Source organism: Amblyomma americanum, chromosome 1 (assembly GCF_052857255.1).
Source record: "Amblyomma americanum isolate KBUSLIRL-KWMA chromosome 1, ASM5285725v1, whole genome shotgun sequence".
In the NCBI taxonomy this organism is placed as follows: domain Eukaryota; kingdom Metazoa; phylum Arthropoda; class Arachnida; order Ixodida; family Ixodidae; genus Amblyomma; species Amblyomma americanum.
Window position 1 is genome coordinate 451,289,287 of NC_135497.1, and position 20,768 is coordinate 451,310,054.

General features: G+C 45.4%; 1 protein-coding gene across 3 annotated transcripts in view; it reads left to right on the forward strand.

The window, feature by feature from the left end:
* LOC144115967 (valine--tRNA ligase, mitochondrial-like) overlaps nucleotides 1-20,768 on the forward strand; it is a 192,426-nt gene that overhangs the window by 121,810 nt on the left and 49,848 nt on the right. For all 3 annotated transcript variants that reach the window (XM_077650611.1, XM_077650613.1, XM_077650614.1), the window contains 5 exons: nucleotides 2,519-2,678; nucleotides 4,537-4,673; nucleotides 10,242-10,397; nucleotides 10,666-10,878; nucleotides 18,656-18,764. In XM_077650611.1, the coding sequence (XP_077506737.1) occupies nucleotides 2,519-2,678; nucleotides 4,537-4,673; nucleotides 10,242-10,397; nucleotides 10,666-10,878; nucleotides 18,656-18,764 (775 nt within the window). The remainder of the gene's footprint in view (nucleotides 1-2,518; nucleotides 2,679-4,536; nucleotides 4,674-10,241; nucleotides 10,398-10,665; nucleotides 10,879-18,655; nucleotides 18,765-20,768) is intronic.

Sequence of the window (20,768 nt, forward strand, 5' to 3'; positions counted from 1 at the left end):
AGTCTTGTCGGAGGCATAAGCATCAGCGCCTGCCTCCAAAGCTTTTCGCTGCCTTCTTTCAGCATCCTTCAGCTGCCGCTAGCTTGGCATGTTTAACTTCCCTACCTCTAGCTAAATATTTAGCGTGATTGGCAACGTCAGCCGGATGATCAGACCCAGCCCGTCGTCCACGAGACCGTCCCGATGACGTAGACGGTCCCGCCCGACTCGCATGCGGCTGCAGCAGCGGCAAGTCATGTGGTACATCACGTGGCTGACACACCCACTCCTTCACTTGAAGGTCAAATGTACCGCGCCGATGACCTTGGCTCGACGAGGCTTTATAGCTTTCGCTTTAAAATAGAAAAGGGAAATTCTGTGTTAGTGTAGGTGTCCCCCAAGGAAGAGGCATCCAGAGGTGTTCATTTTTGTCCTCACTTTTTGACGTGTCTCTACTCCTCTGGTAATCTCACTTTTCTTTCATTAGTGGTGGAGTTTCTGTATGGTTCTGCTGATTCTTGTTTCTGGGTGTGGAGTCTTCACACTGGGGATTGTGCCAAGCTCTCTTTTTTTGAGCTGAATAACTGAATGCCTCCGTACAGAGAAAGTAAGTTAACTTAGCATCATCTTCTTGCCTGGATTTGCAGTTTGATTGATTTGTTAACTTGTGATAATTAAGGCCTCTTGTTTTCGTCTATTCTGTGGGAAATCGTGGATTTGAGCATTTCTCACGCAGTCATCTGTTAGCAGCTGCATCCCCCTTTTTTTAATGTTGTTGTGATTGTGAAAATCAGTAGGAATGACAAAACGAAGGAAATGTGATTGATGTGATCATGTGAACTCTCTTGAAAGCTCGAATCTGATAACAAATGGAAGTTCGCCTGATGCCTTGACATGCTTGCTCCCTATCTGCTTGAGCAAGCTAGTGTGTCGGGCTTGTAGGCTCTGGTGATAACATGTTCACAGTCTTGTTTGGGAGGTCATGGGACTGTCATCTTTCGAGAGGAATATTGCTGCTACTAATACTAGTGGATAAAAATGTTCCTAGTTTCTAATGACACTGAGCATCCATTCTGGGTACTTCCTCTTATGGCAGTACCAGGCCATCTAAAAATGAAAGTGAGTGGCAAGCGGTTGCCTGACTTGTAGGGCTGCGTCCTGCTTGCAGCCAGAGTCACAACGGCATGTGCAGGATTGGGCACTGGGGCAACATCAAAGGGAAACTGTATGCAACTTAACAATGCGAGAGCATTACTTAGCTCATTGTGCGAAAACCCAGTTGTCATCAGAAACCCGTGGGTGAAACATGGCACGCAGATGATGTCATCACCCTTCGTGGAGCAATAGGCTGCTGGCATCCCCACTGCCGCATACCTCTCAAAAGGCGATTGAGTTGTTGTCTGACCTAGGGAGCCAGTTATGTGCCTTTACTTTTCTCAAGATCAATGGAGTCTAAACTTTTTGCTGGTTTAGGTGGACACCACCGCCTACTCACTGCTGGATTGAGGTGTCCACTGACCCAATAGCCAGTTACACTTGCTCTCCCATTTACACATCATAAGAATTGCTAAGGTGCTCCTATAATTTTTTCCCTCAAACTCAGTAGTTTGTGAATTCATTTCCATTTTAAGAATTTTTCAAGGGCATTAAATTTCCTGAAGCAGAAGTGGGAAACCCCTTACTGCTTCCCTCTTCCATGAGAGCTTTACAGTGGTGCAATAGAATCTCGATGATACGATCACGATTGATAGAAGTTTCGGGATGATACGAATTTGTGAAAGTGTGTACTGTGGGTAGAATTTCAGATGTTCCGAACATTCTCCCGTGCCATTACGAATGATACGAATGCACAGGCCGTGACCGCACCCTCCAGCGCTCTATTGCTTGCCTGAACGTCAGCCATGTCGTGATCGCCATTTGCACAGTATGCACTGTACGCACTGTGAGCGGTGAGCAGTGCACGCGGTCGTAAATAAATCCCATCAGCCATAAACAGATTTGTATAAATGCTTTTCCAGTGCTTCTGCGTACGGATCATGTGAATTTGAGATATGAATAATTTTTGTGACCCTGTGAGATTCTTATCATCGAGATTATACTGTATGCTATGTGCATGCAACATGCATTGGAGTAAGGACAAACTGCAGTGGACGTAAAGTTGTACTTCAAGAGTGTGTGATGAAGCCTGTTCGTTTGGCAAGACTCAATGAAGTGGATGTTTAAGGCCCCTAGTTTCCCCGACTGCGCAAAATTTCATGGATATAAGCTTTTTACGCGGACTTGTGTGTTATCAGTCATGTTCTCTTTTTTGATGCTAGTGTTGCTATGAATAGACATTAATAGGAACTGCAGTATAATGGAAAAAGTCACTATTTAACCTTATTTGTTTTAGAGGTCAGGAGGACTGGGCATGGAATTATGTCTGACAGAGTCAGTTACCGCCTCTGAAAACTCTAGAATTTTTGACATGATGGAGTGCTGGTTTGCTCCTTGTTTCTCACAAGTGTGTGTGCTGTATAAATGGTGGTGGTTCTTGCAGGACATGGAGGCAACTACCAATGAGCTGTACCGGCAGGGCTACATTGGCACAGACGAACTGCATGTGGCACTGCAGAGCCAGCGACGGACGTTCCCCGAGGGTGTGACCAAGTGTGGCAGCGATGCTCTGCGCCTGGCCATGCTCTCATATAACGTCAAGGGTGCGGTCATTCAAGCAGTGCTGTCAGAATGTGCAGTCTGTCTGCTTTTCATGAAAACATAGTGTGGGGCTTTTATTTTTATTCTTTTATTTTGTTTGATTGTTTGTTTGTCTCTTTTTTTGCTGCAATCTACTGATTGCACGGTATTGTACAATACCATACAATCTCATGTATGGGCTGCACCCATGTATGGGCTGCACCGCTGGTTTTGAACTAGATACTTGAGAAAAAATTACGGTTATATGTTTTTTTTAAATTCCTGTGTTGATTGCACCTACAAAATTCACTCCCGAATTAAAAAACAAAGTGCAGCCCTTACATGAGTTTATACGGTATGCACAGTTGGAATGACTGTGTATCATATGACTCTTGCTATGTCAGTCTGGGCCAAGTAGATGGAGCTGCTGACCCTGTGAAGATATTTATGTGGCTTTTAGACTGTGCTCCTCAGCAGCCGCATTCTTGATGTCGTAATAAAAAAGAATTTAATTCGAAAAAAATAAAATGGTTTTGAAGAAGACACTGTAAGAGCTGCAGGTTTAGTCGTTCAATTCTTGAAGGCACTCAGGTTAAAACAATGGTGTTGGGAAGATGGGGCATAAGCTTTGAGTGTGGTTTCGCCAGCATGCAGTTCTCAGCTGCGCATTGAGGTGTTTGTTTTCATTTTTGTCATGTCAAAGTGCAGCCACTTGCTTGGGTGGGGGGAATTGCGCGGTCCTCTTCTGGGGAACTGCAGTAAAACATCGTTGATATGCTTTAAAAAATGCAAAGAAAAACATCATATTTGGGAAAACATATAATCCAAACTGCCTTATTTTGAGAAATGTAAATGTTAAACGAGGTACAAGTGTATTTATTAACAACGACTTCAGAAAAATGTCGATTAGCATTTCTTGGCACAAGGTCTATATAGCTCCTTTTCTAGTGCTCACAGAATTCAGTCTGCATTTGCGTTGTCCTTAGCACAGAGAAACTTCAAGATGCTTCCTGTCCATCGACAGCAATGGCAAAAGTAGTCAAAATATCTTGGTCATTCTCGGATGCTTTGCCCTTTTGCACCTATGCATGGGGGCAAGCCACTTTTCATGCTGTGTTCCCCATACCTCTCCCGCTCTCACCTAATCGCACTGCTGTAGATCTCGGATGTTTCTCTCCTTTGGCCTTGGGCACTGCGATGATGCCGCTTCGTTTCTCCTCTTCATGTCACGTCCCCGTAGGAACAGTCGGCTCGTATGTTTGGTGCATCTTCTTTCTTTATGTGCTTAACCTCTTTGCAACAAGGCACCGCTGAGAAGCCACCACGGCGGGTGACTGCCATTGCATTCTCATTCCGGCTCTTAATGTCACATGCCCCGAAATTTGGCCCACTTGCATATTTGCATATGTGCGGTTGGTCACTAAATGTATTATATACGACCAGAATTCGTTGAAGTTTTAAGCCTAGTAGCCAGGAAATCTGGCTATGCGGGAGAAATGAATTATCATCAACCTGACTATGCCCACTGCAGGACAAAGCCCTCTCCCATATCTTCCCAATTAACCCAGTGTCCTGGGATGCGGCCTGATCTTGCTGACCAGAACCGACAACGCACTCTCTCACCAGAACAGGATTTGGCCCCTCTGGTGTGGTACTTGGCCACAACCTCCTATATGAGCAAACCAGAAAAAAATGGTGCAACTTTATGGGACATTTTTAATGCTCGCGATTCTGACCGTATGCACTAGGAAGTTATATGAGCTGGGAATGGATCAATGAGGTTTTAATATAGCTTGCAAGTAGGCTTTGGTGGGCCCTGTCAGCTTAAATGTGGTGGTAGCATGTGGAAGCGACTCAAGCTTTATCTGTTCTCGCATGCAGCAAGCAACGTCAACTTCCAGATGAAAGATGCTGTGTACTGGCTCCACTTCTGCAACAAGTTCTGGCAGGCAACACGTTTCTTCCTGTCGGCTGTTGAGAAGCTGGGCGAGTCTCCACGCTTCGCTCTCCTCTCCGAGGTATGAGTGGGTAGAGCGGCCATGCCTGCCTTGCCTACCAATTTCAAAACAGATGTGCCTGTTTAGGGTATCTGGTTTTCACATAACAGTCGGTCTCTTTCACACTGCTCATTCATAATGGTCTACCAGTGTAGACAGCTGCTTGAATCGCCTTGTGCTCATTCATAGCCTATCAAACAAAATCTGCTACACGCCATCTGAGCCTGTGTCAGAGGAGCTCCCTTTTTCTCGGCAGATGAGCTGTACCAGCTGCATGGAGGCTTTTCAAAAGACTCTGGAGACTGTCAAGTACCTAGTTTCTCTGCATTACAACATGTCACTTAAGGGTCTAGTCCCTGTGCCTAGGAGGCTCATTTATGATACTTGTGCTCATGAGGATCCTCATTTGGAATGATGCTAGGAGTACTCTGCTTTCACGTGCCTGCCATTATACAGTAGAACCCCTCTATAGTAAAGTAGCTCGGACCAGCAAAAATATTTACTATATCAGGGTCTTTACAGTTAGTGGTGATGGCATGGCTTTGACTATTCTGTCTGGCTGCTTACTAAGCACAAAGTTTTGGTTTAAAAATAACCACTCAAAAATACCTTACATCCTGCTCTTACTGTCCCTGTATGCAGCAGGCAGGGGCTTATTATTTTTCAATCTCTTTAGGTTGCCCCAGCCTATTATATGCCCCTCTATGCAATAATTATTTATTTTCAGTTATTACATGTTATCATGTTTTTGACTTGGTTTACGTCTTGTGGAAGTTATGTTGCATTTGCACAAATACAGTGTGGCTACGAATATAACGCCAGTTTGATTCCATGTGAACCATAGCTTTGCATGACCACGGCGTTGTCTTCTGTGGCCTCAGCGTCATTTAAGAGGCAGTAAAAAAAAAACACATGAAACAGTCAAGCGCGGCAAAACTGCCTGCGCAGTGCCGCCACTTCCCTGTGTTTCGTGCTGGCGTGCTACGAATGCACGCCGTTTTCTTCCCTTTTCTAGACCTCGCTGCACTTATACTGGCTTTCCTTTCTCAGCGACCTGTGCCAGCTTCTTTGTACGCTCATAGCCAACTTTACTTTTCCCGTGCGCGCCACACAGTTAGCATCACAGCCTCAAAGTCTTCATGAAGTTGGCTTCTCCTCCTAGCTGCCAAGCGTGGTGGTGAAGCCACAATAAAACTTCGTTTTTATCATATTCCGTATCTAAATTCGTCGCTATCCTATAGACTTCACATGTGCCGTGATGTCATCATTTCATGGGAAGTACGTTGCCATTGCCAGACGCTCTTTACTATATCTGTTTCTTCGAAAAAAGGCTTTACTGTAACCAAAAGAAAATGTACAGTCGTCTATGGAAGGCGAAATGGGACCGTAGCTTCACTTTACTGTATCCGAGTTTTTACTGCAACCACTGTACTGTACTCTGTTTGACACATCATATGCAACACTGTCAAAGCTAGTGCTCTTGTTTGCGCTGCCTACATTCGCAATCAAAAAAAGTAATGCGTTCCTTGTGTTTAGCAAAAAATAATAATTGCTTCGCCTGCAGGCTTATTACATGACACATTCATCATGAGCTTGATTCAGTGTGCTCTTATTGCTGACAGCATGTGTTCGCTTTCTCGTGTCTTAGATCACTCGGCCTCAAAACAAACGCCCATCTTTATTTTTTCATGTGGACTACTTCCATACCTTTCACAGCATTGCACCTGATGTATGAAATGGAGCACAGGTAGGTGTCAGGCAGCGTGGAGGAAGTTCTGACTGCTACCACCTTTGGGCAGGGAAATATTATTTTTATTTCTTTTTATTTGGCCACGCCACTTTATGTTACCACCATTGTCATTTATGGCACTGGTAGCATCATCCCTCACAGAAACTGGCCTCGGACCTAATGATGCCTACTGCATTCTTTTTTTTTTTTATTTGTTGCTTAGACGTTTGCCTAAGAAGGGGCTGAGGCTAAAGGCACAATGTTGCCTGACAGGGCCTCAGCCCCCTACTACATGACAAACAAACATACAAATTACAAATTATAACAGTCCGGCGGGCCGGTAAAAAAAAGTAGGCCAGATGTAAGCGTTATACAGAGGAAAATACATACGGAAGAAAAAAAAAAAAGACAGAAGCGCGTGACAAAAAATTTGCATAATAAATGTACGATGAATATATAAATAAGAAACAAGGACCAAGACATACATGAAACACTACATCAAATAACAAAGTTCTACTTAAGGCTTGTTCTAGCCTACTGAAAAACAAGACATTATGTACATATAAACACAAAAAAAGAGTACAGAGAGGCGAACACAGAATCAGTAAAAAAAAAGAAAAAATAGACCACAACTTGCTCGCATAAGAAATTTTAGCGATTGCTATAGGTGACATCGCTGCAGAGAAGAGCTCCCTTACATTCGTTTTTGAAAGTGGAGAAGGGTTTACTGTAATTAATATTTATATCTCTTCTATTGAGAATTCTGATAACTTGAAAAGAAAGTGCTTGACGACCATAATTTGTCCTTATCCTCGGCATCTCTATTTTCGGGTCTCTGATAGCGTACAAGTTTATTCTGTCTGTGGATGTGACATACAAGCGATTTTTATGTATCCATTGTAGCAACTTAAAGTAGTATACCTTGTCTGCCCTCAGCATATTGTACTTTAAAAAAAGTGGATGCGTTCTTAGTTCCCTATTTTTGCCATGATAATTTTCGCGTATGCGTAACACTTTCTTCTGTAAAGTAATTAATTTTTTGTAATTAGTTTCAGTTGTCGTACCCCAGACTAAAATACCATAACTAATTCTAGAATAGAATAGAGAATAATATAATGTCTGCTTCATCCAAGATGGAATCAAGTGCTGGATTCTGTAAAGACAACCAATGATCCGTGATAAATCAGACTTAAGGCAACTAACATGGGCGTTCCAGGACAGATCACTGCTGAACCATACACCCAAGAATTTTTGCTCAGTGACCTCCTCCAATAGGCTACCTTCATATCTGATGCTAATAGGGTTCTGATCCCTAACGCTTGTCGGTTTAAAAATTACGTATTTAGATTTTGTTGTGTTTAGAGTAATGCGATTGGCTTGTAGCCACCTGGAAAGTTTTAATAAGTAATCATTGACAGATTTTTCAAGGCATGTTTTTGTTGTTCCTGTAAAAAATATATTCGTGTCGTCAGCATACATGATTAACTGGGGGGATCCTGGTATCATAGTTATATCATTCACATATATAAGAAAGAGTAAAGGCCCCAAGATTGATCCTTGAGGGACGCCGTGTTCTATCTTCATTTTACTCGAAGTGCGATCGTTTGTGACTACATACTGTAATCTGTCTTTCAGGTACGTTTGCAACAGCCTCAGCGCAACGCCCCGAATCCCGCAGATCTCTAGCTTTTTTATCAATATGTCATGTTGCACAGTATCGAACGCTTTCCGAAGATCTATAAATAGACCAAGGGTTAAGAGTTTCTTCTCTATGTTTTCAATAATTTTGTCTTTTATATGTATAAGAGCTTGTTCCGTAGACTTATTTGCTTGAAAACCATACTGTGCATCAGCTATTATTTTATGTTTCTGAAAAAAGCTGTTAAGTCTATCATTAATGACGCGCTCAAATATTTTTGAGAATACAGTTAGAACAGAGATTGGCCGGTAGTTATTCATATTTGTTGCACCGCCGCCTTTATACACGGGTACTACTTTAGCTATCTTCAGGTCATCCGGAAACTCCCCAGTAAGAAGCATTAAGTTGATTATATAGGACAACACATGACTAATATGATTTGCAACATGTTTAATTGGCAAAGCCTTTATACCGTCATCTCCAGGCGCTACGTCACTTTTCAAGATTCGAGTAAATATGACAGCTGTGTATTGAAGGGAGCAAGCAGTTTTTCCTTGAATAAAATTAAAAGGCAGAATGCATGTTTTACAAATTCTACTGAGGCAGAGCAAGGCAAGTTTGAAAAGGGGCTTAGTAGCACATAAAAGGTGCACTCCAAGTGAGCAGCAGATATGCAAGGAGGACTGCTGCCCTTTAATTTTTTTTTTCTTATGTGTAGAAACTTGTTAGCAGCCCTGAATGAAACTACATGAGTGGCTTTGGCTAAGCACAGCAAAGTAGGGCAGATTCAAGGTTCAAAGCTTTGTGCGCATGCCAGGAGTTGTAGCACTAAAGGCAGCAGACATGGTGGCTTTCAGGCCACCGTTCGCTGCTGTGCTGCCTGCCTGACGGCTCTCAGAGGGGTCACATTTTTTCAGATGTGAAGTTTAGGCTTTATTTAATGTTTTAGGAGGGGAATCCTCCAAGGTTGAATTGATCTGTAATAGGGGATTAATTGCTCATTGGCATTCACCCAAGTGCAGCCATACGGCTACAGAGGAAAACTATGCAGCTTCCACAGAAACTTCGTGGTTGAATATAATTCGCCCTCGTCCGGGGTTCGAATGTGGGACCACCGCCTCCCCTGGGCAGTCGCTCTACCAACTGAGCTAACTGGAATGGCTAGCATATGGTAGGGCGAGAGTGAGTTGATCAACAAGTCGAAGTGGGAATGGTGTTCGTTCAGTGCTTTAGGAGATCCCCCAAGGTTGCGTTGATCTGTAATAGGGGATTAATTGCTCATTGGCATCCACCCACGTGTAGCCATATGGCTACAAAGGAAAACTATGCAGTTTCCACAGAAGCTTCACAGTTGAATAAATATTCGTCTTGGTCCGGGTAGAGCGAGTGTCAGTGAGGTGGTGGTCCCAGGTTTAATCCCCGGATCAGAACGAATTTTACTCAAAGTGTGAAGTTTCTGTAGAAGCTGTATAGCTGTCCTTTGTAGCAGTATGGCTGCGCTTGGGTGGATACTAATGAGTAATTAATCTCTTATTACAACGTCGCCACGGTGGCTCAGTGGTTATGGCGCTCGGCTGCTGACCCGAAAGACGCGGGTTCGATCCCGGCCACGGCGGTTGAATTTCGATGGAGGCGAAATTCTAAATGTGTTTGTACTGTGCACTGTCAGCGCACGTTAAAGAACCCCAGGTGGTTTAAATTTCCGGAGCCCTTCAGTACGGTGTCCCTCATAGCCTGAGTCGCTTTGGGACGTTAAACCCTCATAAACGATAAACGAATCCCTTATTACAGAGGTTGAGCTTGCAAACAATGTTTTCTTTGCTGTCATAACAGTAATGCATTGAATGTGAAATGTTATTAGTTTCTCAGGCTAAGGAGTCTCTGGCTAGTAAATATAGTGATTTCTATTAAATATGAAATAGAGTGCATGTGAACATTTGATCAGAAGTTTTGTGGTGATAGTTCTTTGTCACTTCAGAAGGGCTACTGTGTTCTCATATTCAGTTTGAGAGTAGCCGTAAAACCACTGCATAAATTCTGTCCAACATAGTTCATAGTTATGTGATATTGGTGTTCCTTGGCATCGCATAGGGGCAGCATGCATGTTTTTTTTTTTTTTTTTTCGCACATTAGGCATCATGAAAAATCTAGAGCGGATGGGGGGATCTGCTAAACACTAAAGTGGAACTGTGAGGAGCTAATGTGAGCACTTTCATTGCAGATCCGATCGGACTTGAGTGTGGTAGACCTCTGGCTCCTGAGCTGCTTGTCACGCCTTGTCAGCACGTGCAACGAGTGCCTGTCAAGTAGAGAACTGCATCACTTTCCTGCGGCCATCCAGTCCTTTGTTGTCCAGCAGCTGTGCGACGTGTACCTGGTGAGGCCCAAGCAAGCTGGTGCTTGCAGGAATAAATAAGGCTAACGGAATTTTAAGTTGTCAGGGGACAATGCAAAAGAGTCAGTGGATTTTAATCACTTTGGTAGTCACCTTGTTCAGATGTTGTGCAAGTTTAAATTGACGACAAGTAGCTCAGCTGCCTGCTGTGTCAAGCATGATTGTATGCCAGTGGTTTGGTGGAAAAGCTCCCTCTCAAGATTTCACTTCATGCATGATTGCTTCTCCTCTGCCACCTGCTGTGTTGCAGGAAAGTGCCAAGTCAGCAGTCTGGGAGAACCACACTGTGGAATTGGAGCGGACATGTACCGTCCTGTGGGTAGCACTGAGTACCACACTGCGGCTGATGGCCCCGGCCACACCCTTCTTGTGCGAAGAAGTCTACCAGCGCCTGTCTGTGCTGCTCAACGAGAAACAACCTTTTGGCAGTGTCTGCACGGCATCATACCCATCGAGTGAGCAGGTACGCAGAGGCTCTATGGTTTTGGTTTTGTTTCAGTGCATACCACACACTGGCAGGTTTTGAGTCACCATGGAATTGTTGCTCTTTGAAAGCAGACGTCTGGCTTTTTGTCTGTCACTGCAAACATGAGAGTTCATCTCTGTGCAGCAGGGTGCACATTTGAATAGAGGTGTGTGAATATCAAATTTCTGGTTGTGAAGGAAATAGGAATAATAAAATTATAGGTAACCTTGTCAGTAACCTAGAAGCAATAATACGGTGCTCGCATGATAGTGGAGCCACATCGGTGGCTCAGTGGTTATGGCGCCCGGCTGCTGACCCGAAATATGTGGGCTCGTTCCTGACCACGGCGGTCGAATTTCGATGAAGGCGAAATTCTAGAGGCCTGTGTACTGTCAGTGCTCGTTAAGGAACCTCAGTGGGACGAAATTTCCGGAGCCCATCACTGAGGCATCCCTCACAGCCCGAGTCACTTGGGACGTTAAACCCCATAATCCAAACCAAACCATGATAGTGGCGCACTTCTTGCAACAACATGCCATCTGCCAGCATATTGGCTGCGCACCATTCGCCGGGTGTCACTAGTTCTAGCCTTCTTTGCATCGAAGCCGTAATGGACAGTGCTTTGGAACTAGCCACCGCTTATCATAAGAGGTCTAGTCCTGTTACCAGTGCACTATTATCACATTAGCCTCTCATTAAAATAAAGGTGCATTGGTTTCTGCAGCACATTCGGCAGTGAAGCCAAATTTTTTTCTGAGGTTGCTCCGCCCACTTCCGGTAGCAGAATGCATTTGTTTTTCTCTGGCTGTGCGGTCTCGTCATGGGCCGCTGGACTTGTGAGGACTATTTTGTGCAGCTAACAGACAATGGAGAGGTGGTATGGAAGTGGGGAGCGCATGCAGCCATTTTTATGTAAACTAGAAGAACTCCGATACTTTGTGCACAGTTTTGTTCAACCTCTAGCTTAACACAGGCGCTGTTTTGGCTGGTCCATGGGGCACATCGTCTGTGTCGCCTACATTGGCATCTTTTACAACCATCGCAATGTATTTATTTGTTTTTTGTACATGTGTGTGTGTGTGTGCGCACGTGCGTACGTGCGGTATCGTATTTCATTTCTCTATTCACAAGCAGAAATGCTCACTCTGTATTGCGCTCACTTATTTCGTGTTCTCAGAATATTTCGGCTATCAAGTCTACACCTGGATGATACTACAGTTGAACCTCATTATAACAAAGTTGAAAAATGATAGGTGTAACGTTAAGAGACCGGAAGCGGGCAGAGTGGGTGAGGGAACAAACGCGGGTCGATGACATCCTAGTCGAAATTAGGAGGAAGAAATGTGCTTGGGCAGGGCATGTAATGCGAAGGCAAGATAACCGCTGGTCCTTAATGGTAATGGAGTGGATTCCAAGAGAAGGTAAGCATAGCAGGGAGCGGCAGAAGATTAGGTGGGCAGATGAGACTAGGAAGTTTGCAGGCATAGGGTGGGCGCAGCTGTCAAAGGACAGGGTTAATTGGAGAGACATGGGAGAGGCCTTTGCCCTGCAGTGGGTGCAGTAAGGCTGATGATGATGATGATGATTATGATGATGGTGATGATGATTACGAAGTTGAAGGGACCTGCCGATTACTTCGTTGTAGCGGTAGCTTTGTTATAGCCCGTGTTGACCAAGGTTTCAATGGGAATCTTTATTTCTTTGTTATATTAATTATCTCATTATAAACGGTTTCATTATAACGAGTTTCGGCTGTATTACGATGGCGTTTGAGGCCTTTGTCTAGAGTGACTGCAGATTTCACCTCATGAAAACAGCTAGCACAGGTAATTGAATGAGAGAAGGACACACAACCCATCCCGTTTCTAGCGCTAGCTGTTTTCATGCATAACTAACAGGCTCAAATTCGTGCCTTAACGAAGATTCCACCTCCGAATAACACGAACATGCATGCACATCCTGCATGCGCGATGTGAGCATGTGGTCTTTCATTATTTCTTCACAGTAAAAACGCAGATATGATTTGCGAAATGCTCAAAAGCATAATGATCAATATTACCTGAGAAGTATCAGATGCATTATACCTCTCCTATGACTTTTTAACCCGAAAAGTCACCCAATGCGGGTCATCATCCATGCCCGCGGTACGTGATGCGCTGGCACACAAGTCCAGATTGTAGCGCCTTTCATTCAAGTGCTTGTTCTCTGTGGTGAAGCTGCAGCATATAGATGTAATATGCAGGTAAATGGCTAAATCTGTATTCACGATACATGCGATTCTGCACATTTCGGAGGTTTTTGGAAGTTTGCTGTCGCAGCCGTTCGTACGGGAAAGTGGCCACTGGTGCGAGCGAGTGGATAAATGGCACTTAATTGACTTTTACTTACGGAAGCAATTTACAAACAAATTACCGACGTTTTTTTTTTTCTTTTGCACCACTCTCCTCACCTTTCACAGTGCACGCGGCGAGACGGCTGCGCTGGTCTTCCCAAGCCTGCACTGCATACACCCGTGTGCATGCTGGTGTGTTTGTGCAACAAGGGCAAAATATGCTCGTAAAAGTTTTTTTTTTGTTGAAAAATCCTGGTAAAAGTTGGGAATGCGCAAATTATGCGCAGACATAAATTATGCGAGTGAATGCGGTAACTTCACATCATTTCTTTCGCACCCAATGAACGTAACATACACATGCGTTGCAACGCAATGGAGCAGAGAGTGTCTGCCTTCGGGGGGATTCAGGTGGCTTGCATGCCTTGCACCTTGACTCGGCCGATGGGCTGGTTCCGGAGGCCACCAGCTCATGTAACAACGGTGTGACTCCCTATCAAAGGCCAGTTTGCTGGCAGCCAGTTGCCAGCCCGAGCTTGGTAAATCGAAGAGGCCCAGCAAGGCCACATATCAACCAGCTTCAAGCACAAGTAGTGATGCCGGGGTCGCCAAGAAGTATCAATTGCAGAGGTGTGGCCACCGTTTGCGCCCCTTCAAATGGTGCACTGTTTGTTATACAGTTAAATCTCGGTGTAACAAACCACCATGTAGCAAATTCCTCTATATTATGAAGTGTCTCAATTCCCCAATGCTGCCCCCATTGATGCGCATGCATTTGAGAACTCTATGTAATGAAGGTGTTTCGGCAGTTGACATTTATGTAACCAACTCGCTATCCTGACTGTCTGTTATCTAGTGCTGAGTTACTTGAAATGTGGCAAAGTTGAAATTTGGCAAATTTGGAACCATGCCAAAGTTCCATGGTGGTAAAACACGAACTGACATGAGTGGAACATCTATGATCGACTGCGTGGGACAGAAAGTGCGCTTCCCTGCGGGGCGCCGAGGGTAACTGAGGTGCACTGCCACTTACTCTACAAAACAAATGCCAATTAATGAATGTATCCGACACGTTCGGAAGCTACGTTGACGAGGATGAAAATGGCAAATAAGCCTAAGTTCTGCCCTAGAGCCCGGAAGGCGCATGCACACTCCTGGTGGTCTTGATGAGCAAGGCGACAGCCCCACATGAGTTGCCGGATAGCAGCCGAAGAAGCAGCAGATTGGTCACAAAGTAAGCAGAGCCGTGCACAGCAGCTTCCGAAACACCACCGCCCACGTGCAACCTCGGGGAGAGTGCGCTGTGTTGCCAGTTACCCCTGCAACAGTTTCCAGACTGGCGGCAAGGTCAAAAGGCTGCCAAACTCTCCCTAACTCTCTGGTCATATCCACGGCATTTGTTTTAGAGCACCGCTTTTAAGCGCCCGTTCCTGTGGCGAGTTGCGTCGGCATCAGCGTAGGCGAACAAACAAGAGTACCACTGCTCGCTTATAGGGAGGGGAGGTCTGTCGGCGGTAGCATGCGCAACCTAAGGAGCCAGCCACGACACTGCATATCCTGTATCTGCAGGACTGATGCTGATGACCACTGTGCACTTAGCTTGCGAAATCCCCCCCTCCCCTTATCCCATTCCCCTCAACCCCGCTGCAAGCAGTGCCCCCCCCCCCCCCCCCCAAAAGGGTGGCAGAAGAGGAGTGGATCCTCCCCCCATGTAGTCCCAAGTAGTACAGTTAAATCTCGATACAACGAACTTCGTGGTACCTCCGCGAATCGTTCGTTATACTGAAATAGCGTAGTAACGAAATAATCAGAAACAAAAGGTAATACGCCGCTCAAAGAGTAATTCCTACCTTTAGAAAGGGCTCTCGTGTGGGCCAGGCATGCATCAGATAATAACACAACAAGCACACTTTCTTGTGTCATTATTTAAAGAAATTGCAATTTTCTTCTGGTAGCTGCAGCACATGCTCCCCAATACAAACAATTCAACGTCGTTGACTTTCTTATGGACAGATTCAGGCACTTCGTCACAGCGTGCGATGAAAGTGCGAATCTTGCCAATCGACGCCAAAACATCTGAAGTTGAGACAGCTTCGTCCGCATGGTCCATACGCGGCGATTCTGCGTCGTCGTCCAGGTCATCCTCATCTCCTTGATCGTTCTTGCGCACGCTGGTGACGATGTCTTCTTCGGTCAGTTCGGCTGACGTTAAGGCTTCGCTGTCGCACTCAACGTAGTCCGCAAAGGTTGCCAACGGGTCTACGGACATTTTCTCGGTAATTTCGTCCCACAAGGAACTGCTGTCATCCCGTACGTCGTCGCTTTGTTCCGAGTGAGGCGGGGGGTTGCAACTTCGCAGTCTTCAGCCTGTGCCGATTTCAAAAGCCCTGCTTTCCGCCAGCAGTTTTTAATGGTGCATGCTTTCATGTTCCACCACGCTCCAGTGAGCATTTCTGCGGCTTGGCGGACGCCAACTGCAGTCGGCCGCCCGAGCCAGATGTTGATGAGCAGTCGCTGCACCAGCCGCTTTCGAAATTCTGCCTTTACACTTTTTATGATTCCTTGGTCCAGAGGTTGGAGCAAAGCAGTGTTGTTGGGGGGCAAGAACTCCAGGTGCACATTTGTGAGGCGCACGCTCACGATGTGTGCGGAGCAATTGTCCACGATGAGGAGTATTTTCTTCCCATCCTTCCTCATCTGGTCGTCTAGCTTGACGAGCCAACTAGCAAACAACTCTCGCGTCATCCAGGCTCGCTTATTAGCCCTGTACTCACAGGGCAAAGACACTACGTTCTTTAGGCAGCGAGGGCTGGTGTACTTTCCTATGACTAGGGGCTTCAGTTTTTTTGTCCCCAGTGCGTTGCAGCAAAACAGGATAGATACCCGGACACGGGATTTCTTACTGCCCCTGCACTTTGCCCCTTGAAATTCATTGTTTTGTCCGGCAGCAGCTGGTAAAAGCAGGCAGTTTCGTCGGCATTGTAAATGTCCTCCTCCGCGTAACCCCCGGCGATCTCCTGAAAGCGGTTGTCGCGCCAGGAGGTTGCGCCTTCTTTGTCTGCAGCTGCCTCCTCGCTGGAAACCACTTGCCAAGTAATTCCAGACCTTTGCCGAAACCGAAAAAGCCAGCCGGAACTTGCCTCGAATCCGGTGATACCAAAGGCAATGGAGAATGAACGCACTTTTTCTTGGAGCATCAGGCCAGACACCGGAATGTTCTGAAGCCTAAGCTCCTTGAACCAAGTGAGAACAGCTTCGTCTATATTTTCGTGATTGCCAAGTCGCAAACGTTTTCTCACGGGATCAAGCTGGGACAGTCGATGAAGCTTGGTGATTTTTTCTCTTTCTTTTAAAATGGTAGCAACGGTTGATGGCGCAATGCCGCGCTCTTTGCACAAGTTCACCTGCTTTTTTCCGGCATCCAGTTCATGGAGAATTTCCACCTTCTCCTTCAGTGAAAACTGTCATTGCTTGTTTTTAACACGGGCACCAGTGGAGCTCATAGTCATGCTCTTCAACTCAGCACCACACAGAACTAACTACGTGTCTTTGTGGAGTACGGACAAACGGACAAAAAGCAGGTAGCGAGACCTCACCTGCACCACCAAGCCACTGCCCTTACTTGAAAACAACAGAACAAAAAAATGGCGGAAGTCTAGTGGATGTATCCAACTTCTGGCAAGACATGGATGATGATGATAGCTACAGCTTTGATATGCCGCAGCGAACTCATCTTAATTTCGAAATTTTAATTTTGAAAAACTTCGTAGTAACGAGGCGCGTTTCTATAGGGGAGCAAATAAATTGCGCATGTTATTCTGAAATGTTCGGTATTTTGAAATTCGTAGTAGTGAAATATTTTTGCATTGAAAATATAGGCATTTCAGCGGGAATTTTTGAAATTTTCGTAAATCTGAAAAAATCAGTGCGGCGTTTGTTGTATTGAGATTTCACCGTAGTCCCAAGTAGTAGTAGTAGTAGTACGTGCACCCATGCACTGCCTCCTCGTAGTCACGCTATGCTCCGTTCCGTTGGCGGGTGGTGCTGTAAAATCTGCTGCACACGATAGAGTTTGCGTTGGCCACACAACTCACAGCATTGTCTTCCTAGTATAAACTGTATGTTTATATAATACAATACAAAATAGTCTCAGTCAGTGTGGTTTGTAACTGTACATACATACATGTACTATCTCTCAAATACTTTACCTCAATATAGTATCGCAAAATCAAAACACCTAAACAGCTGCACATAAATTTCGGATCAGGGAGTATTGTAATCGTCCTTTGAATTTTTTAATTGCATTTCCAAGAGCTTTTGACAGTTTTCACATATCAGCACTCAATAGAGACATATGGTCGAAGTGGGCGGCTCCAAAAGCTCACACTTTTACTCAGGAAGCACTTTTTTGCAGCATGAGCTGCTTCTTGAGTAATGGTGTCAGCTCTTGGAGCCGCCCACTTCGACCATATGTCTTGCTGCTGCAAGCCGTGTTTTGTTTTGCCTCTGCTCAGAGTTGGTGAAGGACATGGGAGTGGTTGCAGTACACCCTTGTTAACTCAAAATATTGGTCAGCTCAGAAGCTTTTCTTATCACAGAATATGCCTTAGGTATGTATTGTGTGTTTGTCATTGCTTATCTTGAGGTGTTTTCACTGCCCAGATTTGGGCATCTTGAAATCTTGTCTGTGAAAAGTCGAAAAAAGGGCCATTAAGAAGCAGCCTGCACAAGCCACAGGTCATGCTGCAAACCAGCGAGGAGGCCTGCTCTGTTAATCAGCAGTGTGCACCCTCTCACTACCACTCCATACTTTGCCACCTCCACTCAGGCTGTGACATGGAGCTCCTTTTATTATAACTGCAGCATATCCTGTGCTGCTGTGAATAATGAAACCCTTGATTTGCATATTGGAGTTTGTGTCGCACAGTAAAGATAGGTAAAAGGCCTACATTTTCAGAATGCACGATCAGTGCACTGAAAATTTCATACTTATATCGAAACTTTTCTCTACTTTTATGACTTCAGGTTAATAAGGGTTTACTGTAATAATGGAAATTTTTTCTTGGTAGATACCTTCGTAGGTTGTGACACACTTCACTGTGTTGATGGGGTCGAAGAATTGGACACTCTTGCCACCAGCCACCCTTACGCGTAGTTATCCTTAGTGTTGTTTAACTAGGTTGGGGACGTACTTAATGGTTCTGTCGGCTGCAGTGTTCGTCCTTGTTTTTTACAACACAACATATGGGTGGCAACATTTGCTGCCTGAGCAGGTATGGATGAATCAGTGAGCAAGTTTTTCACCATGTTTTAATTGAGAAAGATGGTAAATAAAGTCATACCTTGTCTGTGTGCAGGATTTGATAGATAAGAAATGATCAGTCTACTGTGTTTCGCCTTGTGTGCGGAGTGGGTGGGCCCTCTGACCGCTGTGTGTTGATGCAGTGGTGTGAATGGAGGGCAAAAGACGTGGAGCAGCGCATGCAGAGAGTCCTGTTCATTGTGTCGTCACTGCGCAATGTGCGGCTGTCTTGTGGACTCAAGAAGCCACGCGGTGAGAGCACCACTGTTCCCTTGCTTTAGTGGGTTTGATACTGACATGTTTCATGTGTTGCAGACGCTCCGGAATGAGCAAAAATTACATAAATCTACAGCATATGAAAGATAAGACAAAAGAAAACAAGGCGAGACAAACACGGTGCTGACTAACAACTAAATGCATTATTCACAATGGACAATATTTATAGGCTGCAGAAAAACTAGAACAATGAACGAACACTCTCTGAAGTTAAAAAATGTGACCAAAAAGTTTCTACCGATACCAGTGTGGCAAGTTTGCAAAATGTCGCCAAAAAGTTTCTACCGATACCAGTGTGGCAAGTTTGCACGTGCCCTAGCCCCCTAAAAAACAACAAAAAATGACAAAAACACGAGATGAAGATGGCACAATGCATCGTCGTAAGGAAAAACAAAGTCCAGAGGCAACGTACTTGTTCTTGGGGCAAAAGAGGTTCCCAAGCGCCAATTACACACCTTGGAAAAAGGATCTTAAGTTTTGCTTTGAACCAAACCTCAACCATACGGATTTGTTGGCACTCGCGACAGATATCAAGGCATGCTTCCTGAAGAGGAAAGGCCGAGATGTGTGGCTGTGTGCTCTGCAGTCATTGCTAGTCTGCAACGCAGGCAGCACTCAGTGATCGTGTTAAAGGGGCTCTGAAACACGTTCTGAGGAGAGGACATCAACTTGCTTAGTCACTGCATTGTGTTGTCATGAACACCTGAGCCAAATAATACACTTTTACAAGCAGCAAAGGACTCACAATCACGCGCGAAAGTTGGTGAGCCCTTCCCGGCGACTTTTTCATGCTCGCACCCTCCTCCGTCCCCTGCATCTGCGTATACAAGGTGAGAGGTGGCCATTGGTTAGATTTTTTGTCTTTTGTGCGCTGCAGGGAAGACGTAGTTTATAAACCTCCTAGCTCTAATCGTGTTGTGCACTGCTGCGACTGCAGAGGGCGTCTACCCACTTTTAAAGGCACGCGGATCATCATGATCACCATCATCATCAGCCTGACTGCACTCACTGCAGGACAAAGGCCTCTCCCACGTCGCTCTAATTTACCTTGTCCTTTGCCAGCTGCGCCCACCCTATTCCTGCAAACTTCTTAATCTCCTCTGCCCACCTAACTATCTGCCGCCCCCTGCTACGCTTGCCTTCTCTTGGAATCCCCTCTGTTATCTGTTATCCTTAAAGGGACTCTGAAGCGCCTTCCGAGGAGAGCACATTAACTCAATCACTGCACTGTGTTGCCATGAAAACCAGAGCCAAATAATACTTTTCTACACACAGCAGATGACCCGCAATCGTGCGTCAAAGTTGGCGAGCCCTTCCCAGCAACTTTTTCATGCTCGCACCCTCCTCTGTCCCCCGCATCTGCGTATACAAGGTGAGAGGTGGCCATTGGTTGGATTCTTTCAGGCGTCAGGCAGGTAACGTGGATGTGGCCAATAAGCCGCTTAGCTCCGGCGGGTCGGGAAGCTCTCCCCCGGAGATGGGGCCGGCGAAGGTGCGCCGACCTTCCAGCATGCAAAAGCTGACCAGAAGAGAGAAAAAAGCGCGAAGACGCTGAAATTCAAATTTTGACTGCAGATAACTCAGCTTCTACAAAGTGCATTAAAAAAATTCTTGCTGGACACTATTCCTGAAGCGGCGTGCTTTAACATCCCAGGCGTGCCGCAACTTTATTAGAGCCCCTTTCAGAGCCCCTTTAAAAACCAGTGGTTATCTTGCCTTCGCATTACATTTCCTGCCTAAACCCATTTCTTTTTCTTCATTTCGACTAGAATTTCATTAGCCCACGTTTGTCCCCTCACCCACTCTGCCCGCTTCCGGTCTCTTAACGTTACACCTATCATTTTTCTTTCCATGGCTCGCTGCGTTGCTTAACTTAAGCTGAGCCCTTTTCGTTAGCCCCCACGTTTCTGTCCCGTAGGTGAGTACTGGTAAGATACAGCTGTTGTACACTTTTCTCTTGAGGGATATTGGTAAACTGTC